The following is a 22,878-nucleotide window of genomic DNA, read 5'->3' as shown; positions in this document are numbered from 1 at the left end:
AATGCTCCCTGAGTTCCTTCGGAGTAGTCTTACCTGCTAAGCAATAGCGGTCAAAACTACTACATGGAACGTCAAGTCGAGCGAAGAAAAGTCTAGAATTGCTAACGGGGAGGGTTCCTTCACTAGTTTTCTAGAAGTAGTCGACAGAAAGGTCCTGCGGCTAGATCTATGGCTAGATCCTAGGCTACCAAGGAGGGGAAAACTACACCTAGACCGAAAGCGAGGTCAACATACGGAAGCTCATAAAAATTAATATTATATCAAGTATATCTCTATAGTCACCCTCAAAGATCGCATGCATGTAAAGGTCCGACTCGTATCTTATGACCATATGATTTTATCATTAACCGACATCACAAATAAATGGTTTTGTCAGCAACATTATAACGAAATATAATAAATAGTCAAGCTTGTAAGTTCCTTAATGACTTGAATCCCAAATGAATAAATTGTATAGTGCACTTAATATAGTATAAAGCCCTCTACTGGCTAAGATCAAGTTGAAATTATTCCTTTTAGACAAATATTCATTCTGGGTTTATAAGATCTTCTAGGATGAAGCAACTCAAAAATGCTGACAAAAATCCTTAGATCAAGTTGGGTCAATTATATTATATAAATATAATAACGTCTACAACAGCACAAGCCAAAGGAACATGTCTAATGATTATGCTAGTCACCATTCCCCCCACTATCCACCATAAGCTAAAGGCAAAAAATTTTGCATCTTAAATTCAAATTATCACTCATATTTGTTAAACACTCAGACTATAACAAGTAATCTTAATTAAAAGTTCTCTTTCATAACCGGGAGGAAAAATTAACTTTTGAGTCTTGTGCTTATTAAAAATTTGAAACTAGCTTGTAAAGTCCTTGCAAAATGAGGATAAATTCTTTGGATAATCTTATCTAAACTCTCTCTGAAATGCCAAAAACGAATTATTCAACCCATGGATTTTTCATGACAGTACTTTACAAGCAAGCATTTATGACTATAATTGACAAATCAAGCCTGTGATCTGACAGCATAGCTTAACATATACACATGACTTGAGATGATTTATCACTATATGAACATTTCTTTAATTTCTATATGATACTCTCTTTCCAGTGGAGAATAGCCAATAAGCACCAAAATGATGGTTCAAGCTCAACCTATGTATCATCATAAGAAAGTACAGTAGCAATTAAAATACAGACTATGGAAAATACAGTATGAAATAATCAATCATTTGTTGAATTGTCACTTCGTCATTCTTACATAAGCATTCAGTTTATCATGTTCCCGTTTTAGCCGGCCTGTAAGCGGATATCATCACTATTCAATTGCAAAGGCAAATTAAACAGGATAATAAAAAATTCCAAGGCAGACAATTTTTTCAAAAGTATACAAAAACAAAAACAAGCCTTTATCCCACTAAGTGTTCTCTACATGAATTTTTTTTTCGCCATTGTCCTATTGAGCATCATATTTTAATTTAATTCTAATAAATTAAGATAATTTTTTTTTACAATATGCCGAAGTCTTTTTAGGTCTACCTTTGCCTCTCTTAACCTAGGTTGAATCTAAAACATCTACTCTCCTAACAGGATCATCATATGGTCGATGTTTAATGAAACCAAACCATCTAAGACGACTCTCTAATATTGTTTGCAACTGGAGCTACGCCAATCTTTTCACGGAAAAATTCATTTCGCATTTTGTCTCTAAGTGTCAAGCCACTCATCCACCTAACCATTCTCATCTCAGCAACACTTAAATTTGTTTTATGCTTCTCTTTTAAAGGCCAACATTCTGCGCATAAAGCATTGCAGGTGTTACCACCATCTTATAAAATTTTCCTTTAAGTCTAAGCGGTACTTCTCTATCACACAATAGGCCTGATGCATTCCACCACTTCAACCAACCAACCTGAATTCTACTAATAACATCCACATCTATATCACCATCACTTTGAACAATAGACCCCAAATATCTAAAACGTTCATACCTTTTAATGATTTGATCACCCGTAATTACAACTCTGCCACTAGAGTTACTACAACTAAAATTACAAAAAATTTCTCTAAAGTATGACACAGAAATTTTACATTAACGAAAATGTACAAACAAGGCTTTCCCAAAGCTAGCAAAACAAGCATAGCATAATTTAATCATGGCTTGGATGATCATAACAAGCTTATTATAGCATAGACGTTTTAAGTCCTCAAGATTTCCAGAAGAGCACTTGGGCACCTGAACTCATAATAAGTTATATTATAATGTAATAAAAAAAAATGTAGTATGGTTATATCTAACAAAGATGCATTTAATTAATAAATTCTTTCAATAAGATTAAAACAAAATGAATGCTAGAAGACTAAAAAAGAAACATTTTGGTACTAATATGTAAAAATATATATATTAAGATTGTGTTATATACAGAAGAATCAAACCTACAGGATATAAAATGACTCTTTAGGAGAAAAATGAAATATGTTAGAATAGCTAACTCAGCATTAGATAATCAATTTGGATTCATGCTAAAAGAATCATTTCTAAGTAAAATTTGTATTAATACAATTAAAGATAAAGATAGTAAACAGAAAAAAAAAATCTTCTATAATTTTTATTTATCTTTAGAAGTCATATATTTGAGTACCATAATAATTTGTTTGGTGCACATAAAGAAAAAATAGACGTGCTAATTAACATTAGTAACTGTGGAAACCAGTTGTTTACAATTATAATGGATTGCATAAAACATCAGTACTAAGTACAATGCTATGTAAAATGAGGTATCTTGGTATATATATATGCTTTTCCCATATAATAGTTTAATTAGTGAGACAATAACGTAAGTTAAAATAGAAGCTAGAGGGCATAGAATCAGTAGAAAAAATATTGAATATAAGAAACAATTTTAGTGGTGTGTTATAATATTTACTATTCAATATCTTTTGAAGATAAAAGTCACAACAGCATGTTATATATTCAAGTTTTGCATCTATTATATTGAAAAACAATCATATAAATGAGAATATAACTTCAATAATTAAAAGCTAGATGGCTAAAATTAAAAAAACATTTATTATGTGAGAAGAGGATATCAAAGAAACTTAAAAGGAAAATTTGATAAAAACTCAATTTTACTGGTAAGTTGTACTGATCACATTATAAGGCAATAAAATAATCATCCATAACTAAGTTAAGCATAATGGAAAGAAGAATGTTTAGAAGGACGTGTGGTAAAACTAGAAAGAATAATAAAAATGTTTATTATAGGTGATAATTACAATATCTCTTGATTCTAAAACAGTTGCAAATAGATTAAAAGACGGTTTGGATATCTATAAAAAAAAAGAAAGAGCACCAAACCAAATAAGTAAATAAATTAGCATTGAAGGAATAGAAAATAAAAGAGATAGACCTAAATTAATACGGGTTAAAATTATTATGAAAAATAACTTTAATGTTAGCCACATTCAGTACGAAAAAAAATACCGAAATGAGTATTCATGAAGTCAAAGCCTAATAGTTTGGGTAAGACTAATGACGATGATGATAAATAAACATTTCCAACTTTAATTTACATCCAGAAGAATTGGTGAATTAATAGATGTTACTTGAATCATTTCAATTACTAAATCGTGTCTTGTGACAAAAGATTAGTTAATCTTGATGAATTGCAATATTTTACAAGAAGTTAGTTAAAAGGGAACATAGCTATATTGGAGCATTGCATTTGCATTGATAGAGAATGACGTGTGAAGTAATGAAGGAGAGAAATTTTAATGTTCTCCTTGAGAAAAGTCATTTAAGCCCTGATGCGGGAGTTTGGGTCACAATACCAGTACACACAGGCTCCCTATTCCTATTTTAATCCCTTGCCTTTTTATATACCCTTCCTAATTCTATTTCCTTCCTATTCGAATTCATTCCTAATATAACTACCAGTATTTATTATAAATATGATATTTGTTGTCTTAGGATTCAGCTTTTGATTAAGGGTCTGTTTGGGGCAGCTGCAGCTTAGCTGCCCCAGTAAACTGTTGCAAAAAAGCTAGCCGTTTGTTTGTTTTTTACGTTTTGAAAACAGCCGCGTGACAGCTGTTACTGAATAAATGATCATTCTACCTCTGTGCAGTAATATTGTTTGCAACATAACTGTTATAGCAATATATTTGATACCAGAGAAGCAAAAAACTACTTCAGGACAGTTAAAAAAATAAGACACACACCTCACATAACAGTGAGTATCAAGTGCACTAAAAAAAGTACGAAAATTACATTTAAATAAACGATAACATTGTTTTTAAAATCCATCTGGCATATGTCCCTAGCTACGTCGCCCTCTAGGGATGTCATCCAACCCCGATCACTATTGGCAGTGGAATCTACCGGCGTGTCTGTCCACTGAAAAAAATCACTTCTCCGGACAGTCTGCTCACTACAGACACCTGTAAAACTGTCTTCTGTAGCTATGTTCCAGGCGTAACGTTAGTAGAGAAGGCTGTAGTTCGCAGGAGGTTTCAATATTAAAAAGATCATCCATTAGTCATAACATAAGTTGAAATTGCTAAAAAAATTAATTAATGGCAGTTTTCTGCAAGCATGATTACCAACCAATAAATCAGTCACTACAAAAAAGACGATAGACTTTGTAAAAAAAATTAGTGCTTGGTTTATCTTTAACCAACGTAAAACCAAGCTCTTGTGCGTCACATATTCAACAACAAAGCCTTAATCCCACTATGTGGGGTCGGCTACATGAATCTTTTTTCACCATTGCGTTTTATTTCGTGTCATATTTTCATTTAGTTCTAATAAATTAAGATCATTTTTTTAAGATTAGTTCTAATAAATTAAGATCATTTTTTATACAATAAGCACAAGTCTTCCTAGGCTACCTCTGCCTTTCGTAACATAAGTTAAATATAAAACATCTATTCTCCTAATCGGATCATCAAATGTTCGCCGTTTAATGTGACCAAACTATCTAAGACGACTTTCTCTAATTTTGTCCGTCACTGGAGCTACATCAACCTTATCACAGATATAATCATTTTGCATTTTGTCTCTAAGTTTAAAGCCACACATCCACCTAATCATTCTCATCTCGGCAACACTTAACTTAGTATTATGCTTCTCTTTTAAAGGCCAACATTCAACGCCATAGAGCATTGTAGGTCTCACCACCCTTTTATAAAATTTTCCTTTAAGTCTAGGTGGTACTTTTCCGTCACACAAAAGGCCCGAAGCATTGCTCCACTTCAACCATACAACTTGAATTCTGTTATTAACATCCCCATCTATATCATCATCACTTTTAACAACAGACCCAAGATATCTAAATCGTTCACACCTTTTAATAATTTGATCACCCAAAGTTACATTTTTGTCGCTAGAACTAGTCTAATAAAATTACATTCCATATATTAAGTTTTAGTTCTACTCAAATGTAGACCTCCATAATTCAAGTTTTTCCTGTGTTTTTTCTCTCATCTTATCCACGAGAAGGATATCATCAGCAAAAAACATACACCAAGGTTCATCCTCCTGTAAATGTCCAATAAGACCATCCATAACTAAAGCAAAAAGATATGGGCTTAAAGTCTATCCCTGATGTAATCCAACAGAAATAGGAAAATATTTGGTCAATCATCCTTCAGTTCGAACACAAATAACAGCTCTAGCATACATATCTTTAATGACTTGAATATAAGTCATATCAACACCTTTCTTTTCAAGAACTCTCCAAAGGATATCTCTTGGAACCTTATCGTAAGCTTTTTCTAAATCAATAAAAATCAAATGTAAATCCTCCTAATTGTCTTTGAACTTCTCCATCAAACCTCTCAATAAAAGTAAAATTCCATAGTAGACCTACCTTACATAAATCCAAATTGAATATAAGAAATCTTCATAATACGTCATAACCTATGTTCAATTACCATCTACCATAATTTTAGAGTATGACACATCAACTTAATACCTCTAAAATTGACACACTCTTGTGCATCCCTTTTATTCTTAAAAATGGGGACCAAACTATCATTCCTCCACTCCTCGGGCATCTTTTTAGCTTTTAAAATAATATTAAAGAGTTTATTAAACAAAGAAAATCCAAAATCTCCTAAATATTTACACACTTCAATTGGGATATCATAAGATCCTACAGACTTTCCACCCTTGATTATTTTTAAAGCCTCATCAACTTCTTTTTTATTAATGTGACGGTAAAAATGAAACGTTTTATTTTTATTAACGATATTAAGATTACTAAGGTCGATCATATTTACAGAAACTTCATTAAAAATTTTATCAAAATAACTCACCCACCTATGTTGAATATTTTTTTCTAACAAAAACACTTTTTGATTTGCATCTTTAATACAATTTACTTGAGTTAAATCTTTACTTTTCTTATCTCTTTATTTGGCTAGTTTATACATATATTTTTCACCCTACTTAGTATTTAATCTATTATAAAGGTTACTAAAAGCAGAATTTATCACAGATTGTTCTTTTAGACTCTTTGATTGTGCGTCACATGTGCATATCAAAATAACTCACAGATTATGTGTCACATGTGCATATCACCAAAAAAAGTCATCCTAAAGAACCTCATAAACCGATGCACCGAAAAGAAGAGAAGAACTTGGTTGTCTTCATTAGGATTTCATATGTAACGCTAACCAACAGCGACCAATAAGTCATCCAGAAAAATCCATAAAGGTCAAAATTCTCATCACTGACCTCTCAAGCCCACAACAACAACAACAACAACAACAACAACAACAACAAAGCCTTAATCTCACTACGTGGGGTCGGCTACATGAATCCTTTTTCTCCATTGCGTCCTATTTAGTGATGGAGATCTCAAACCCAGAAAAAAAAAAAAAACAAGTGAAATGCAAATGAGAAAAAAATTACACTTAAAAATAGTGTAAAAAATTCAAACCATAAATATAAAATGTAAAGTAAAATTACTTTAAATAAAATAAATATAGTATTGAATGTTCAATACATAGTACTGAATAAATTACAAATATTCCTATCAGCCTCCTACTAATGCATGCGTAGTTTGTTCCCTTAACGCCGTCATTTTGCTTGCTCCTTCCCCCTCTCTAATACAGATAGTGGAAGGATCATTCTCAACTCGTGACAGGGAATGCCCAAGGTGGTACTCAAATACCTCGGGAGGTACATACTCCTGATCCTCGTCAGCCCTACAAAATTCAATGTCATTGCGGGAAGAATGCTGCCGAATATAATTTTTTAGGGTCATCATGACAATCACAATCTTCATCTGTTTGGTGAACGAGTAAGATGACATATCGTAGAGTATGATATTTTTTCTTCCAAACTTCGAATGTCTTTTCAATGACACCGCATAAGGAGGAATGTCTTTTATAATATAATTCGAATGTCTGTCGTGTGTTACATTGCTAGCTCACTTGAAATCAGGTATATGATATCTCGTCTCAGGATAGAGTTTAAGATACTCTCGCTGCAACGAATATCCAACATCAACTAAATAATATTTAACTGAAATGTATTGCATAATTAGTATGAATGTTAAAGTGAAACACAAGAGTATTTGGGGCTCATGCGAACCTTCAAAAGGTTGTGGGTGTTGTGGTGTGCTAGTGGTTTAAAGTGTGTTAGGTGTGACTGTTGTGGTGTGTTGGTGGTGTTGGTTCATGTGTAAGTGTGGCTGTTGTGGTGTGCTGGTGGCTGTTGTGTTGGTTGTAACTTTTTTTGGTGGTGGTGTGGGTTCTTATGCCAGTGTGTGCTGGTGGTTTAGGGTTGTTGTGTTGGCTATAGGTGTTGTGGTGTGCTAGTGGTTTAGGGTGTGTTAGGTGTGACGGTTGTGGTGTGTTGGTTGTATGGGTTGTTGTGTTGGTGTGGCTGATGTGGTGTGTTGGTGATTGTTGTGTTGGCTGTGACATTGGTTGGTGGTGGTGTGAGTTCTTATGTTTGTGTGTGCAGGTGGTTTAGGGTGTGTTAGCTGTGGTTGTTGTGGTGTGGCGGCGCTTTAGGGTGTGTTAGTTCTGGTGCTTGTGGATGTGGTGTGTGGTGGGTGGTTTTGGTGGTTGTGGTGTTTTAGTGGTTGTTGTGTTGGGTGGTTGTTGTGTTGGGTGGTTGTTGTGTTGTGCTGGTAGTTGTTCTGTTGGCTATTGCAATGTTGTGTTGATTGTATGGTGTGTGTTGGTTTTGGTGCACGTGGCTATGGTGTGTGGTGGGTGATTTTTGTGTTGGCTGTGGAAAATGTGATATATGATGACTATTTTTTGGTTTTTCATTTACTTATGTTTCTTCTTATTATCATAAAAATACAATAGCTAAGAATAAAGAGACTGTTACACCTGCACTGTGGAATAGAGAAACCAAAATAATATTTTGTGATCTTTGTCTGAAGGAGAAATAGACCCACGATCTTCTTCAACAAAGAAGATTGACAAAATGTTATAAAAAAGTTCACGGAAAATACAGACAGAGAGTACGACAAGATGCAACTAAAAAATAAGTGAGATCAACTCAAGAAAGATTGGGAAGTTTAGAAGGAATTGAAATGATGATTAACAGGTTTGGGGTGGGATCCAGTGAAATGAGCCATTGATGCTTCCGATGAGTGGTGGGCGGATAGACTTGTGGTGAGTATCTTTGACATGTACCTTAATGTGGTCAATTTAATTTCCATTTTAAAACTAAAGTTATGTTATGATTTTGTAGGTGGTGTCTGCTGCAAAAAAATTTAAGCTCAGCGACCTCAAACCTGACTTGGAGGACAAGTAGGATTAAACGTTCGAAGGGGTCATGGCGACTGACATATATGAACAGGTTTTCTGTCAGGCCCAAGAATTTAGCTGTCGAGCAGTCAGGTGATTCCATCCAAGTCCCCAGCACAGAACCCCGCGAAGTTGAGTCCACTGGTCGTATTAAGCATCCTCGGGTTAATAATAAGAATAAAGGTGGTGTTGCTTAGCTTAAAAACCAGATTTCACAGCTAGTGGCTTCTTGCAGCACTCACCCCCTCCCCTAACACAAGCTAATTCTGTGGAAACAGTTCTTAAAATTCTGAATTCAAGCAATGAACTTTCAGAGGAGTTATATTTGTTTGCGATAGAATTGCTTGAAGAACAGACCCGTATAGAATTCTTCGTGAAGATGCCCGTGGAAAAAAGACTTCCGTACCTACGATATTATCACAATCGCTTGAAACCATTAGACACTTTTTTATTTCAAATGTTTTATGGTTTTAATATGCTTTTTAATATGCTTGGGCACTTTTCTTTTATCTCTATGTTGTTTTTAAATATGCTTTTTAATATGCCTTGATACACTTTTTTTTTAACCTACGGCTCTGAATATTTCATATGCTTTGGAGAATTTTCTATTATTATTACTATTCAAAAAGTTTATGTTATTTCTTCTTTAACAATGTTCATAATGCAAATTTATTAATGTCTTCATGTCCGCTAGTACCGTATACAACCAAATGGATTCAAACAGAGAAAGACACACAAGGAAAGTTGCAAGAGTAAGCTTGATCTAGGAATATTACAACAAGTACGTAGACGCTTTCCATGCTTGACAACCTCATTTGTTGGGGACAAATGGGTTCGGGAGCTGCTTGTTGGACACCCAATGAGATTCAACATGTTCTGCATGAGCCAGGAGATATTCATTGATCTTTTGGAAGAACTGAATAGATTTCATTGACTTTATGGGCCTTCAAGAATGACTTCACGAGAAGTATTAGCGATAACAATTTACATATTATCACAAAATGAGTCAACGCGAGGAGCAATGAAAAGATTTCAACACTCTGAAATATTTAGTAAATACTTCTTGGTGGGTTTGGAGGCGCTTGTGAGCTTATCTTCGCAAGTCATAAAATCTACTGATCCTTTGTTCGAACAAACTCCTGAGATTCCACACGATGCACGATACATGTCGTCCTTTAAGATAATTTGTCAAATTGATTCCACTCAAATTTAAAAATGCATGCTGATCATTTAAAACTAGTTTTAATTTGAGTAGGATTGCATTGAAGCAATAGATGGAACCCACGTCGAGGCACGGGTTCCAAACAGTGAGGTCACATTCATCGGAGGTTGTGGGTCCCCGACGCAGAATGTAATGGTTGTTTGCTACTTCAACATTTTGTCATAGCCAATTGGAAGGGTAGTGCGCACGATAGTAGAATCTTTAAGCTGCAAAGCAAAATACCCACGACAACTTCCCACAACCTTTTGAAGGTTCGCATGAGCCCCAAATTCTCTATTGTTTCACTTTAACATTCATACTAATTATGCAATACATTTCAGTTAAATATTATTTAGTTGATGTTGGATATTCGTTGCAGCAAGAGTATCTTAAACTCTATCCTGAGACGAGATATCACATACCTGATTTCAAGTGAGCTAGCAATGTAACACACGACAAAAAGGAGCTGTATAATAAAAGACATTCCTCCTTATGAGGTGTCATTGAAAGAACATTCAACGTGCATGAGGTTGTTTGCCTTATAGGGTTGTATCCGACGACGAGTGGTACTCCGGTTGTATCTCATTCGAGGTGATTACCTTCTCCAGTTGGTGCTACGTCTGTAACTCAATCCCGCGAGGTTATTTATCCCATTCAACTCCTCCAAAGCCCCATTTGCAGCCATCCCCCTCGTTGTCGCAAGCCTCGGACAACCCTCCCTTACGTATCCCGCAGCTCGCCACCTTTCCCTTTGCCGCCGTAAGTACCATCTTCGCAGCAACCACCAAACAAACAACTTCCTCTTTTTTTGCAACCGCCCACCACCTAGCTCCCTCACATCTTCTGCATCCCTTGTCGTCTCCTTCCAGCACCCAACCAATCCCTTTCCTACCGCCTCTATATTGTCCCAGCCTCACAAAATCCCTTCCCTCACATCCTAGATGTTGTTTTAACCTTACCGAATCAGCTCCCTGCCACCTAATGGTAGTCCCAGCCCACACAACCCCCACACTGCAGTTCCCAACGCCCAACCTTCTCTCTGCAGCCGACCAACACTCCCCTTCCCGGTTGCACCCACGACCAACTCACAACCTTTTTCATCGGTCACCAATCTTGGGACCCGCTTTAATTGGGTTTGTTAGTGTTGTGTGTCAGTTATTTTATTTTCTTTTCATAGTGAACTTGTAACTGTTTATTTGCTTCAAATAATAATTTTTTTTTCGTTGTGATTTGAGTTAACTCTAGTATCATTTGGTATCAGAGCTACACCTAACCCTAGAGTTTCCTAGCATCCACTCACAACCTCTTTCATCCAATCTTGGGATCCGCTTTAATTGAGTTTGTTAGTGTTGTGTGTCTGTTATTTTATTTCCTTTTCATTGTGAACTTGTAACTGTTTATTTGCTTCGAATGATAATTTCTTTTTTCGTTATGGTTTGAGTTAACTCTAGTATCATTTGGTATCAAAGCTAGCATAACCTTAGAGTTTCCTAGCATCCACCCTTACCCAAAGTCATCTCTATCAAAATCTTTTTGTCCCATTCCGAAACCCTAGCCAAATTTTGACTAACCTTAATCTCCCCTTGCTCATTTTCAAAATCATCAACCCCAAATTAGTTCTCCCTACAATTTTTTTCAACTCCCAACCCTAAACTCTAGCATTGCTACCAAGGAGATAAATGCCCGAACCTACCCAGAAAGAGATATAGCGAGAGAACTGTCAACTTCAGTAGAGGCTTGTGGATATTAAGGATGAACCCTAGGGAGAGAATACCCTCGAACGGAATCTAGAGAATAGAAGGGGAGCACGAGACGAGTATATAAATCCCTTCTATGGAGGACTTCTGTGATGAAAAAAATCATCCACGACGCTTTGGAATCCAGTGTCATAGGAGGCTGAGAGAAGAGCCAACATATGGAGAAGAGAATTTGAATATTAAGCGGGAGATCCAACGCTAGTTCCTACTAGCTTCCTATAGACAGAAGATTCAGACTCTAGCTTTGGAAGTGGAGAGACCACATAATCGGTAGACCACCAAGTCTTATAGACACCGCTCAACCTCAGAATCTTACAGCAGATTATACCCAGGAAAATATACAAGCTAACCCTATCAATGAAAAGCCGAGTCAAAGTGGAGAACAAGTGGAATCAATCCACATTACTAAATTTGTCCCAGTCTGAAAGTGTTGCATGTGTCATGGATTTTGGCATATTAAATCATACTGCACAACCAGGGGAGTGATCTATTTCATAGAACAGAGCGTTCTTGAAAAATTAGGTATAACACAATAGACGCTGAAGATGGTGAGAAAACAAAGCAAGAGGACCAGCTTCCAGTTGAACAGATAAACGGTGAATTGGAAAAAGATGCAGACGTCAGCGATGATTCTTAATTTTAAACCAACGAGAAAGAGATATCATCGATTCCAATTGAGCACAAGAAAGAGATTTCGGCTGAGATAATAATAGTTGTTATAGAAAGTAGTGACTCTGATATAATAGGTATTCCAACAGAGAAAAAGATTATGTTGCCTCGAGCTAGCATTTTGCAGGCATTGAGAATAGCATCAATAGAACTGATCTTGGATGTCCAAAGGATCTATGAATTTGAGGAGCCGATATCATACACAGGACAACCCCGGATAAATGAAATTCAGACCTTTCAGTTCCATAGACTCATCCATGAGTTGCCCCTACTGAGGGAGGTCCCGCATGTTAGAGATGAGACCCTTTTGTGCCATGTCGGGAAGATTACATAGGAGTTATTTAAATGTTGGATTCAGCTCAGCATGATACCCATCATCAAATGTCCAGACAGGAGGAATGAATCTCATCCTAAAAATTTGTCTTAGGAGCTTGATGGGGAAGTAAATTTTTCAATGGGATCCAGATCCTATCAGTGAAGAAAATGTCTCTCCTGCGTGGTTGCTAGTGAGTGTGGTGCAGCCTGCCACAAATATTACCCCAAAGTTGACTTCTCCTCACATAATTGTTTATCAGCTATATTCTGCCGAGTACGAGAAGTGGAACAAGAAGGTTTCAGACTTAAGGGCTAAAGAGTAACATTACGGGAACATACATATATATGCAGCTCCAACTTATAATGTGTTGAAAAAAGATGCATATTTATTTTATTAAGACGTGATTGGAATGACAACACTACATAATCGACCTCTCAGGAGATTGCAATCTCTCTCGTATCATCAAAGTGACAGGCTTGACTCTATGCTACACGGAACCAAAAGTTTCGACTAAAGAAGTCGAAGCTCCCCAACCCCTTTTCCTATTTTAATCCCTTGCTTTTTTCTATTCCCTTCCTAATCATATTTCCTTCATATTCTAATTCATTCATATTTTAACTACTAGTACTTATTATAAATATGTTGTTTGTTGTCTTAGGGTTCAACTTTTGATTAATTCAAAATTTTAGACTTCTATCCAAGTCAGCCGTCGAGAGTTGTTTTCTCTTCTAGGGCTATATCTGATGACGAGTGACGCTCTAGCTGTGTCTCGTCCGAGGTGGTGACTTTCTCTAAAGATTCGGGTGGTGTTTCGATTGTAGCTCGATCCCGTGGGGTTATTTATCCCATAAAACTCCTCCAAAGCCCCTTTCCAGCCATTCCCCTCGCTGTCGCAACCCCTGGACAACCCGCCATATTCTCTGCAGCCACCCGACAAACACCCTCCTCACTGTTTTCCTGCAAACACCAAACCAACCCTCACTCCCTCCCACCTTGTTGTCATCCCTCTCTGTCGCCTTCCAACACCAAACCAACCCCTTTCCTGCCACCTCTCCCTTCCCCCGCATCCTAGATGTTGTTCCAACCTTACCGATCAGCTCCCTACTATCTAATCACTGGTTCATCCCACACAACCCCCACACAGCAGTTCTCAACCCCCAACCTTCTCCCTGCAACCGGCCAATACTCCACTTCCCTTCCCGTCCGCACCCACGGCCAACTCACAACCTCTTTCACTGGTCACTAGTTTTGGGATCAGCTTTAATTGAGTTTGTTAGTGTTGTGTGTTTGTTGTTGTATTTCCTTTTCATTGTGAACTTGTAACTGTATATTTGCTTGAAGTAATCATGTTTTTTTTTTTCTAATATGGTTTGGGTTAACTCCGCTATCATGCCGCTCCTTCAGAACCAGCATATTGTAATCACAAATGTTTAAATCTAAACTTTACTTTTATTACAGATAAAAATCAATAATTAGATCTCCAGGAGAGAGTTGGGTTGCAGGTCAGAATTTGGAGCAAGAGTGGATCAATAGGGCAGCTCTCATTATTATTAAAAATTTAAGATTCACTTCACAATCAACCATTATTAGATCAACCACAGCAATAAGAGGACAAATAAAAGCTATCGCATAAGAAAATACCACATTAACTATATTATAAGATACAATGCAATGATATAAGAAAAAGTTATTGTAAAAAATGCATAAAGCTTGCAAATAATGCAATTATATGATAAACTGACGTAAAAGAGCTACTTTCATTAAAAAATGGACTATTATGCTATAAGATGGCATCTCATAATACATAAGCCAAAATGGCCATTTAATTAATTTAGCAATGGAACTGAGAAAAAAGATATATATTTAAAAAGTAATGTAGAACATGCCTGTTCCCTCCCAGCAAAATCATTATCAGGTGTAAGAAAGAGCATACAGTGGCACTCCTTCCTGCCATGAGAAATTGAAGGTATGATGGGGAGATACAAATAAACTATATGAGTGCATTAAGAGAAAATAAAATATTACAGAATTGCATAAAAGTTCATGAAAATACCAAGTTTCTCTTCATGATCCTAGACAATCTCTTTTATACCCGCCTTATCTTTTTCTAATCACCTCAAGCACTAAAGCCGAGCTAAAAAGCCTTTTTTATATTAAGGAACTTTACATACCTAGCACACAATTCTTATGTATTTATATATCTCACACCTAAAATTTCATATTTACATATATAGCACATCGGTGCTATATACATATGCATGAAAAAGTGTATTACACTTTTTAAAAGTTATAATAATAATATTTTTTTATGTGATATTAAAGATTTGAATGCTATGTGCATAAATATGAAAGCTTAGGTGTGAGACATGTAAATATATGAGAATTGTGAGCTATGTAAATGCCCCAAAAAGGGAGTCCCAAAAAGTTGGGTTAAGGCTAAAAATGATGATCATTATCATTATGATCAATAGCGGCCTAGAGGTCATTGGTTCAAACCATAAAAATAACTATTTGAAGCAAGGATAGGATTCTGTATAAGATTGTGTACATCGTCTTCTTCTAAATCAGGCATTGTCAAGAGCCTCATGCCTTAAATACACCATCTCAATCTTCATGGAGGCTAGTGATAAGCGACCTCCCAAAATTTTTAAATATTTTAAGAATAAGTTTAAGAACTTTCAGGTAACTTCCTGTTGGAAATATCAATTTTCCATGGCAAACAATACTTTCAGAAACAGGAAAATGTAATTCAAAAGAACACCAAATTCTAAAAATAATACACCTGCTTCAAGTAATTTTGGAAAACTAAAAATAGCAAGGCTTTGAAAAAGGAGGACATTAAAGTGAAACATCTCGACTATGGCTAATAATTAATAGCCTGAAAGAACTAAGGTAAATACATTCATAAAAGGAATAACCAACACTGCGTGATCCATGAAAAGTTGTTTGCATTAGTTGGTCTAAATCGAAAAAAGCAAATTGAATCAAGTAAAAGTGATTGGCTGTTTCTATTTATTAAACAATAGTATGAAGTTTTGTCTTAGGGTAAGAGTTATTTGGATTTCAGTCATATGATTGTTCTACAAAAATTCAATTAAACCAAAAAATCAAAATATCATGAATAAATAGCAAAAAAATTGTTTATTCTTTATGTTCTATCTTCAAAAAACCTAAATGCACTAACACTAAAGCCTCATGCAAAGAAATGATGACAAATCACATTGGTTTTGCGAAAAGGAGAATCAAAGTAGGGTTGATCGAAATTAATCGAAAATGCACTAAATGCCTAGTTCAAACTATATACAAAGAACTCATTTTGCATACATTCGAAAGTGAAGATATGAAAATGCTAGGCAAAAGAAAAATGTAAATCGCTTCATTGTCATCAACATGAAGAAAGGAAGGTTTTAACATCCATTTTCTAAAGTGACTATCCTTGTGAAGCTGTCCCACAGATAATTATTTATAAAATAGTTATTTTAACTACATGGGCGAAATTTCTTGATAGTCAATCACATAATCATATCCAATGTTAAAACTATGTGATTGAATATTGAGGCATTTTCGTTCTTGAAGCGAGGCATAAGCCTCGAGGCAGTTTGAGGCATAAGCCTCAAAATTTGAAATTGCGCAAGTCAAAATAAAGGGATAAAAAATTATATGTTACAACAACAAGCCTTTATCCCACTAAGTGGGATCGGCTACATGAATCCTTTTGCTCCATTGGGTCATATTGAGTGTCATATTTTTATTTAAATTAAATAAATGAAGATCATTTTTATATAACATGCCTAAGTCTTTCTAGGCCTATATGTGCCTTTCTTAACATAAGTCGAATCTAAAACATCAACTCTCCTAATCGAATCATCAAATGGTCGACGTTAATGGTCGACGTTTATAGCGAAGTTTAATGTGATCAAACCATCTAAGATGACTCTCTAATCTTGTCCGCCAATGGAGTTACACCAACCCTATCACGAATATATTCATTTCGCATTTTCTCTCTCAGTGTAAAGTCACTCATCCACCTAAGCATTCTCATCTCGGCAACACTTAACTTAGTTTTATGCTTTTGTATTAAAGGGCAATATTCTGTGTCGTAAAGCATTGCAGGTATCACCACCATCTTATAAAATTTTTCTTTCAGTCTAAGCGATACTTTTCTATCACACAATAGGCCTGAAACATTCCTCCAATTCAACCAACCAACTTGAATTCTACTAATAACATCCCCATCAATATCATTATCATTTTGAACAATTGACCTGAGATATATAAAGCGGTCACACCATATAATAATTTGATCACCCATAGTTACAACTTTGTTACTAGAGCTATTGCTACTATAATTATATTCCCTGTATTCAGTTTTAGTTCTACTCAAACGAAGGCACTTAGAGTCAAGTAGACCTCCATAATTCAAGTTTTTCCTGAGCTATTTCTCTAGTCTTATCCATAAGAAGAACATCATCAGCGAAAAGCATACACCAAGGTACATCCTCATGTAAATGTCCAATAAGAGCATCCATAACTAAAGCAAAAAGATATAGGTTTAAAGTCGATCCCTAATGCAATCCAACTGAAATAGGAAAATGTTTTGTCAATCCTCCTCTTTGAACACAAGTAACAGCTCTAGTATACATATCTTTAATGACTTGAATATAAGTTATATCAACAACTTCTTCTCTAGAACTCTCCAAAGAATATTTCTTGAAATCTTATCATAAGCTTTTTCCAAATTATTAAAAATCACATGTAAATCCTCCTTATTCTCTCTGTACTTCTCCATTAAACCTCAATAAATGTATAACTTCCATAGTAGAACTGCCTGACATAAAACCAAACTGATTATGAGATATCTTTATAGCATGTCTTAACCTATGTTCTATTACCCTCTCTCATAAATTTAAAGTATGACATCAGCTCAATTCTTCTATAATTTGTACACTCATCTGCATCTCCTTTATTCTTACAAATGGGAACCAAAATACTCTCCCTCTACTCCTCAGGCATTTTTTAAAATTTTAAAATAATATTAAAGAGTTTAGTAAACCAAGAAACTCCCATATCTTCTAAATATTAAAGTTTATCGAAATAACTCACCCGCCTATGCTGAATAATTTTATTCTGAGAAAAGCATTTTTTGATTTTCCTCTTTAATACACTTTACTTGAGTTAAATCTTTACCTTTCTTTTCTCTTCACTTGGCAAGTTTATACATATATTTTTCACCCTCTTTAAGATTTAATCTATTATAAAGATTGCTAAAAACAGAATTTTTAGCGTCACCGATTGTTCTCTTAAACTCCTTAGAGATCATTTTATATTTTTCTCAGTTCTCAAAGTTTTTACATTTAAACCAATTTTTAATACATAACTTCTTATATTTGATCTTTTCTTGCACATTATTAATTCACCACAAATTACTTTTATTTATAAAAACTTTTCCTTTTTTATTCTCCAAGGACATCTTTTACCACTTGTTTAATAGTATTTGCTACTTTATCCCATATAGAATTTGCTTCTTCATGAACATCCAAAATCTTGAAATCTTGAAGTGTACTCATAAGAAAATTTTGAATTAACTTTTAGGTGCCCACATCTAATTCTATGAGAATGATTCTGAGCATTCTTTATTTTACAACTCTTCATCTTGAAATCCAAAACTAATAATTAATATTGAGTACTTAAATTCTCATTTGGAATGACATTACAATTTTTACATTCTCAACGATCTCTTCTTCTCATAAAAAAATAATCAATTTATGTTTTATTAGATCCATTCTTATAAGTAATAATATGTTCATCTTTTTTCTTAAATAAAATATTAGCAACAACAAAATCATAAGCAAAAATAAAATCTAATATGACTCTACATTCTTTATTAATCACTCTAAACCTGTAGCCACAATGAATATTTCTAAAATGTTCTACCACACTACCTACATGTCTATTTAAATCTTCTCCGATAAAAATTATTTCTTCAAGTAGTGTCATTTGTATCAATTCTTCTATGTCATTCCAAAATTTTTCTTTAGAACCTATATCTAAACCTACTTGAGAAGCATAAGCACTTATAATATTAAAATCTTAGTATCAACAACAATCTTAGGAGCTATACTTTTATCTCCGATTCTATTAATTTTTACAGCTTTATCTTTCAAACTCTTATCTATAATTACACCTATACCATTTTTAGTGGGACTCTTACCTGAATACCAAAGTTTAAAACCTAAGTTATCAATCTCCTTAGCATTTTCTCCAACTCATTTAGTTTCTTGAGTATTTAAGATATTTATCTTTATATAAATCATGATATCAACTAATTTCATTAATTTACATGTAAAAGTACTTATATTTCAAGATTTTATCTTAATATTGGCTTCATGGACTAACTTATTTACCAATATTCGTCCACAATGTGAGAACTATTTGCTTATTTAACACTACACTCGGGCATCGGTGTAGCGGTTGTTGCACACTTTTCACTATATTCAAATCATATAGCGTGTCCCTTCCAAAGGACACCATAGCATTTACACAATGATTAAAAGAATTCTTGTCATAATTTTTTGATAAATTTTATGTTGGTTGTCGACTACCTAACGCTACCCTCCATTTTTTACATCTGATGCTTGGGACCCAGCTAGCGTCATAAATTACAGATATATTAAATAAAAACATTAAAATCCTAGCATAATAAAAAGTGACAAATTGTGTTTATATGAAATAATAGATTGCGTAAGCAACAAAATATTATATAACAACTCGCACACAGAAAAATATCATTTAAACATTAACTAATCGAGTCATCAAGCTAACATAAATCATGAAATGAAACTAACAAAATATTAAAGACAAAAGATGAGTTTAACATAATAGACTTTTTTCGCTCCAATTGTCCAACTAAAATAATAACCAAAGATTTAAATAAGAAAATAATAAATAATAAAAAACAAGAGCAATAAGTGAAGACGACAATAGAAGTAGGTCATGGCAACGACGATAGCAGGAGAAGCAAGCAGGTAGCTACGGCTAAAGCAGAAGCAACGGAAGGCTGTAGCAGAAGAAACAACCGGCGACACTAACAGAAGAAGCAGCAAGCAAAGATGATGGCAAAAGCAGCAGACGGTAACAGTGCCAAAAGCAACAAACAGCGATGTTGCGAAGCCTACTAAAGAGAGGAAAGCACTTGCGCATGGGAGTACAATTTCGATTTATATTTGAACAATCTAATATATGAAAAAAAACTAAGCACAAGAAGCACGCGCCTCACAACATTGAGGCGAGGTGCCCCTCAAGGAGTGCCCCGACCAATGTAAGACATAGCCTTGCCCGAGCTGCTCGAGGCATACAACTAAAATTGTTTTCTTATAGAATTGTGTTGAGGTGCCTCTGCACTCTCAGATTGCAAATTTTAAACAAAATTCTTATTTATTACCGAAGATAGCTAAATGTGCCTTATAGAGATCCAGAGTACCATCAGATCAATGCTTGATTGAGAAAACCCATTCTCAACCAATGGATTTAACATTGAGCGAACAATAAACAATCTCTCATATATGAGTATCCTAAAGAGCTTGAAGCTCTTTAACCATACCCTTCTTCTACAATCATTTTATTAGAGATCATAAAAAAAACAATAAACAAATTCTAACAAGTTAGCTCAGATGACAAATCAATTTAAATAGACTTAGATTATAGATGTGGGCTAAGAGGTAATACAGTTAAGCGTAATCTTTCATACACAAATCCTAGTTTATATCATTCAAAACTAAAATTTAATTTAGCAAAACTAGAAAAAGCATGAGTAAAGAAAAAAAAAGGATGTTCTAGGATTACAAAGGATGAGAGATGCAAAATCATTTGAAGCATAGATCATATCAAACATAGCCTTGGTTAGAAGTATTAATGACAATAAATACATATTTAATTAAGCTGAGAATTTATGACATTCAGGGGTTTAATTACGTAAAAACAGATACAAATAAATGTATGCATATCATGGAAATTAGGATGTTTATAAAAGATAATTAAAAGTTAAATTTCAAGGCACTAGAAGGTAATCTATAAATTAAATAAATTTTTGTGGTAGATTTTTCAACCCAAAATTAAGGAAGAACAAGATTCTAGTATGAATGTTAATGCATAATCTAAGAGGAAGCGATTCTCATGTTTAGGAACAGTATTTTGTTGAGATAAAAACGTCCATGATAACTAAGAAACAATTCTCATATTTTTAAGATCATAAAATTCAAGTGGCATATGCTTAAAATCAAGATTTAGATCTTAATATATGGATGTGAGACGAGGATCAAGTATCAACATATGCTCATATTTCGAACGAAGAAAATAAATTAAGGTATATGTGCTATAATTGTCAATGAAAATATTTATAATTTGCATATAATATAACAAAATTAATACCCTATACAAAATAATAATTAAGTCAATGCAGTTTTGAGCATTACAATCCTAAGATGAAAAAGGAAGATTCTTTCTTTTCTCGATCTTGTATGCGGAGCAATCAAAGAAAAATTGAGAAGAAAATTGATCTCTATCACCCAACACATTAGAGTTTAATAAATGAGAAAAATAGTAGAATTTAAATGACCACATTGTTCGCACGATAGAAACACATTTTGAATTACTGTAATATAGAACGATACAACCTTAAAAATATTAGGATATGCCACAAATAATCATCCAAATTTATGCAATTTCACAAGCATTTTTCATATCAATTGATCCTGCATAATGCCGCTACAATATGAAAAACAAAATCATAGTCATTATCAACCAATTTTCTACAAAAATAAGATTAGTAGAAAGCTTAAGATATAAGAGGGCATATTTAAATAAGGAATTAATATCCCCAATGACTTCAATACACAACAATTTGAAAAGATGATGAACCACGATATCGTCAAATATTGTGAAGAAATAAGGAACCAGATAAATAATTAGATATGCAATAATTCACAAATCAAAAGAAATAGGTTGCATTCATACTTTACAGTTCTAAGGATGATAAGGCTTCAATGATCATGTTGTGTTGTATATGAAATTTATAACGATCGACGACGAAGCGAATAAAATAGCACGAGAAAATTCACACCAAAAGAACACACAGATTTACGTGGTTCGGCAAATTGCCTACATCCACGGAGTTGCAGAGGATTTTACTAATTGAGAAAATTATACTGTAGTCGATAGTCTCGACACTTACAAGAGACAACTTTATCTCTTCCTCTCTTTCTCTCTCTATCGGAGAGTCGCCCAAGAAGAAAAAGAAGAAGAATCAAGGATGTGAAACCTGCAAAGCCTCTTCACCTGTTCTCGTAAACCAGGCAGGAAGAGAAAGCCACTGGAGAGAAAACGTGCGTTCCTCCTTCCCTTCGTTTTTCGTCGCCTGTAGCCTTTGCTTTTCGTAAAACCAAAAATCCCTTTTTTTTGTTTTGCAATAGGAGAGGAATTCCACGGTTTCATTTTGCTTGCATTTATGGTGGTGGGGCCAACCGCTGGAAAAAGGCACGCCTCTTCCAAAGTAAGAGGCGGGAACGGTTGGCAGTGAAGAAGAAAGAAAATATTTTTACTTAGCTTTTGCAGGAGTAATTAAAACCGGGCTCCCGCAGAAAAAAGGCCCTCCTCTTCCAAAGGAAGAGGCGGGAACGGTTGGCAGTGAAGAAGAAAGAAAATATTTTTACTTAGCTTTTGCAGGAGTAATTAAAACCGGGCTCCACATACATAACAAATCTCCCACAACTTGGAGACCGGTACATAGACAACATCTTCTTTCTGAAACTGATATCCTCAACTGATGGTGTCTTCCTTCAAACATGAATCCTCCACCTCTGCAACTCAAAGCCCATGTCTTCAAGCTAGAAGACCAACTGAAGCTGCGCACAACTTCAGTTTCTCCAGAGTAACACCCTTTGTCAACATATCAGCAGGGTTCTGACTTCCACAAATTTTCTCAAGCATCAATTGTCCGTCATCCAACAATGATCGTATGAAGTGATACCTGATCTGAATGTGCTCTGTCCTGGACTGAAATGCTGGATTCCTTGCAAGGAATATAGCGCTCTGACTGTCACTGTAGAGTACGCCCATCTGATCCTTCTTGCCTAATTCTTTCAAGAAGCCCTGTAGCCATATCA

The 22,878-nt window shown here is 34.8% G+C and overlaps 1 protein-coding gene across 1 annotated transcript in view; it reads right to left on the bottom strand.

Annotated features, from left to right (window-relative positions):
- The window catches only part of LOC110023061 (ferredoxin-thioredoxin reductase catalytic chain, chloroplastic), a gene marked incomplete at its 5' end in the record, with an annotated part of 50,252 nt that overhangs the window by 12,385 nt on the left and 14,989 nt on the right, over positions 1-22,878 (bottom strand). The window contains 1 exon segment of the mRNA XM_020722276.1: positions 14,605-14,665. Coding sequence (XP_020577935.1) covers positions 14,605-14,665 — 61 coding nt within the window.

Source organism: Phalaenopsis equestris, unplaced genomic scaffold (assembly GCF_001263595.1).
Source record: "Phalaenopsis equestris unplaced genomic scaffold, ASM126359v1 Scaffold000208, whole genome shotgun sequence".
Lineage (NCBI taxonomy): Eukaryota > Viridiplantae > Streptophyta > Magnoliopsida > Asparagales > Orchidaceae > Phalaenopsis > Phalaenopsis equestris.
The sequence above is the reverse complement of the archived record's forward strand: the minus strand, read 5'-3'. Positions and strand labels throughout refer to the sequence as shown.